At 58.1% G+C, this 2,324-nt stretch overlaps 1 protein-coding gene across 3 annotated transcripts in view; it reads right to left on the reverse strand.

Annotated features, from left to right (window-relative positions):
- Nucleotides 1-210: 210 nt before the first annotated feature.
- Nucleotides 211-2,324, reverse strand: part of CSTB (cystatin B) — a 3,778-nt gene continuing 1,664 nt past the window's right edge. For 2 of the 3 annotated variants that reach the window (XR_003043360.1, XR_001517844.1), the window contains exon 3: nt 375-399. Coding sequence is in view for 1 of the 3 variants with exons in the window: in XM_006922547.3 (XP_006922609.1) it covers nt 226-399 (174 nt within the window). In the remaining 2 variants the exon portion in view is untranslated. Of the gene's footprint in view, nt 400-2,324 lie in introns of all 3 variants that reach the window. The other variant, XM_006922547.3, reaches the window with a different exon arrangement.

Genomic DNA, 2,324 nt, shown 5'->3' on the forward strand with positions numbered 1-2,324 from the left:
CCTGAAAAGACAGGGTGGAGTGAGGGGGCGGCGCGGCCCCTGACCCAAGCCCCCCGCCCGCCGGGGCTGTGTGAGGAAGGCCCGGGACCCGGGGAGCCACGTCCCCGCCGAGCACCGGCATCGGGCTGGCGACGTTCCCATCCCCCTCCTTCCAGCATGGTTCCCCAGCGTGCATCCTCGGCACCCCTCGTTCACGCCACTGCAGTCCTCGGTTGCCCCCAAAGCTCAGGCCTGACCTCCACGCAGGCTGACGCGTGCACACACACACGTGCTACGGGGGCTGCCACAGGACCCCACCTTGATGAAGTAGTTAGTCCCCGCGACCACCTGGCTCTTGAACTCCACAGCCTTAAAAATGGGGTACTTCTTCTTTGTCTTCTCCTCCAACTGACACTTCACCTGGAAGAGGGGACAGAAGGGACCAATGCGGTGGCTTCCTTCCTGTAGCGGTAACTGACCCAGGAGCTTCTGAGCTCATAGTAAATGCGATGAACTCCACTCCATTCACCGCCCTTCACAGATTTTCCATGACGTGGCCGTTCTGCGTACGAAACCGTCTGCTCTAACGATGAGCCACGGCAGACAGTTCTTTAATTCTACCGACGTTTCCAAGATGTGGTTCAGTAAACCATGTGCCGGCGCCTTTCCGGGTGTGGGAAGTTCTTTGTGTTTATCCCGATGATGCGATTTACAAGTTTATACCGTTTTCTACTCAACACTCGAACAGCTCAAAGACTATGTCTAACGTGTTAGTTATTCTTTTACAATTAAAAACAAAACCATTGAAAAATTTAAACTGAATTAGGTTTTCGTTTTAGATCGGATCTCCCATCTTATACATGTGCCTTAATTCTCTCAGCTGTCCCCTGCCGGGCACGTGGCTGTTCCTAAGTCCTCCTGGATCGTATAGGGCCGCAGGCCACGTGCTCTGCAGCGAGGACGTGTTTTCCTGCCCTATCAGAAGGTCCGGGGCCGGGGCTGCCGCGTCCCGGGCTGGGCTGATCTCATGTTTGGTGCCACGGTAACTGTGCTCTCGGTTGGAGCCTGCCCACCAGGGTCTTGGCCTTTTAGAAATTGGCCATCTTTACGGAGGAAGGAGAGAGCAGGTTTGTCTTTTACATTTTTTTTTGTTTTAGGCAAGGCAGCCCTTGGTGGACCTCAGAGATTGCAAGGACCTTGTCAGCTTACAATCTCTCATTATTGTTTACTTCTTATGCCTACGGCACCTGGTCTTCCTAGGTGGTCTCCCATCCAAGGACTGAGCAGGCCAAACCCTGCTTAGCCTGCGAGATCAGACGGGACCTGCTTGTTCAGGGTGGCATGGCGGTAGACTACTTGTTTCTTAATTTAAACCTAATCAGCTTCCACGGCATCTGGCTGCTAACTGGTAGGCGCTTCAGTGACTCAACTAGTCCAGAGCGTGACAGGATTCTAGTTAAAGCAGCTACAGAAGCAGGCCAGCTCCTGGGAGCCCCGGGGCGTTCCAAGTGAGTCACTGTGGCAAAGGGAACTAAACTAAAGCTGTGTGGCCTTCTGGAGCCTTCGGGGAGGGGCCATCCCTGGGGATAAGAAAGGAGAGGGACCTGGAGTCTGGGCAGCGGAGGACAGGAGGGGGGGTCGGGGAGGGCGAAGCCAGGCCGCCGTGCACGCAGCTGGCATGGCTCCCGCCGCGGGCCTCCCTGCGTCTGAACAGTCCCCTGAGCGCCACTGTTGGTGGGGGGCGCCGTGTCAGTCTGCAGGGACCAGATCCTGCAGACAGTGGGTTAGCCCGAGGGGGTGACATACCGACACCCACAAACCCACCCAGGGGCCTGGGGAGGAATCGCATCTCTGTCTGCCAGCGTCCAGAGCGCCCAGCCATTTGCAAAACATGCTGGGGAAACCCAAATGCAGGAGCGGGGCCAGGAAGGTGGCAGCCTCGCAGGCCGGGCCGGGCCACTGCCTGTGGATGACGAGCCAGGAGAAAGATGGGCTGGGCTGGCACCGAGGGGAACCCTGAAGCCCACCATCACTTAGGAAGCTGCCAGGGACCAGTCCTCGGGCGACCAGGGCGGGGAGAGGGAGGCCAAGGACAGGTCGGGTGGGCAGTCGTCGGGGATGGGACAGAAGGCGCCACTGCCACGTTCTTCTGGCCAAGGCCCCGTCTCTGACCTCCATTCTCCTGACCCGCAGCAGCCCGGAGTAATGGAGAGCAAGCAGCAAGTACAAAGAGCAGCCAGACGATGACCCGCCCCCATCCGCTGACCCGCCCCCATCCGCCTAGAGCCACCGGCAAATGGGCTGGCCTCAATTACTGCCTCCTAGAAGCAATGACAACTTCCCTG

This window comes from Pteropus alecto, unplaced genomic scaffold (genome assembly GCF_000325575.1).
Source record: "Pteropus alecto unplaced genomic scaffold, ASM32557v1 scaffold339, whole genome shotgun sequence".
NCBI classification, from domain to species: domain Eukaryota; kingdom Metazoa; phylum Chordata; class Mammalia; order Chiroptera; family Pteropodidae; genus Pteropus; species Pteropus alecto.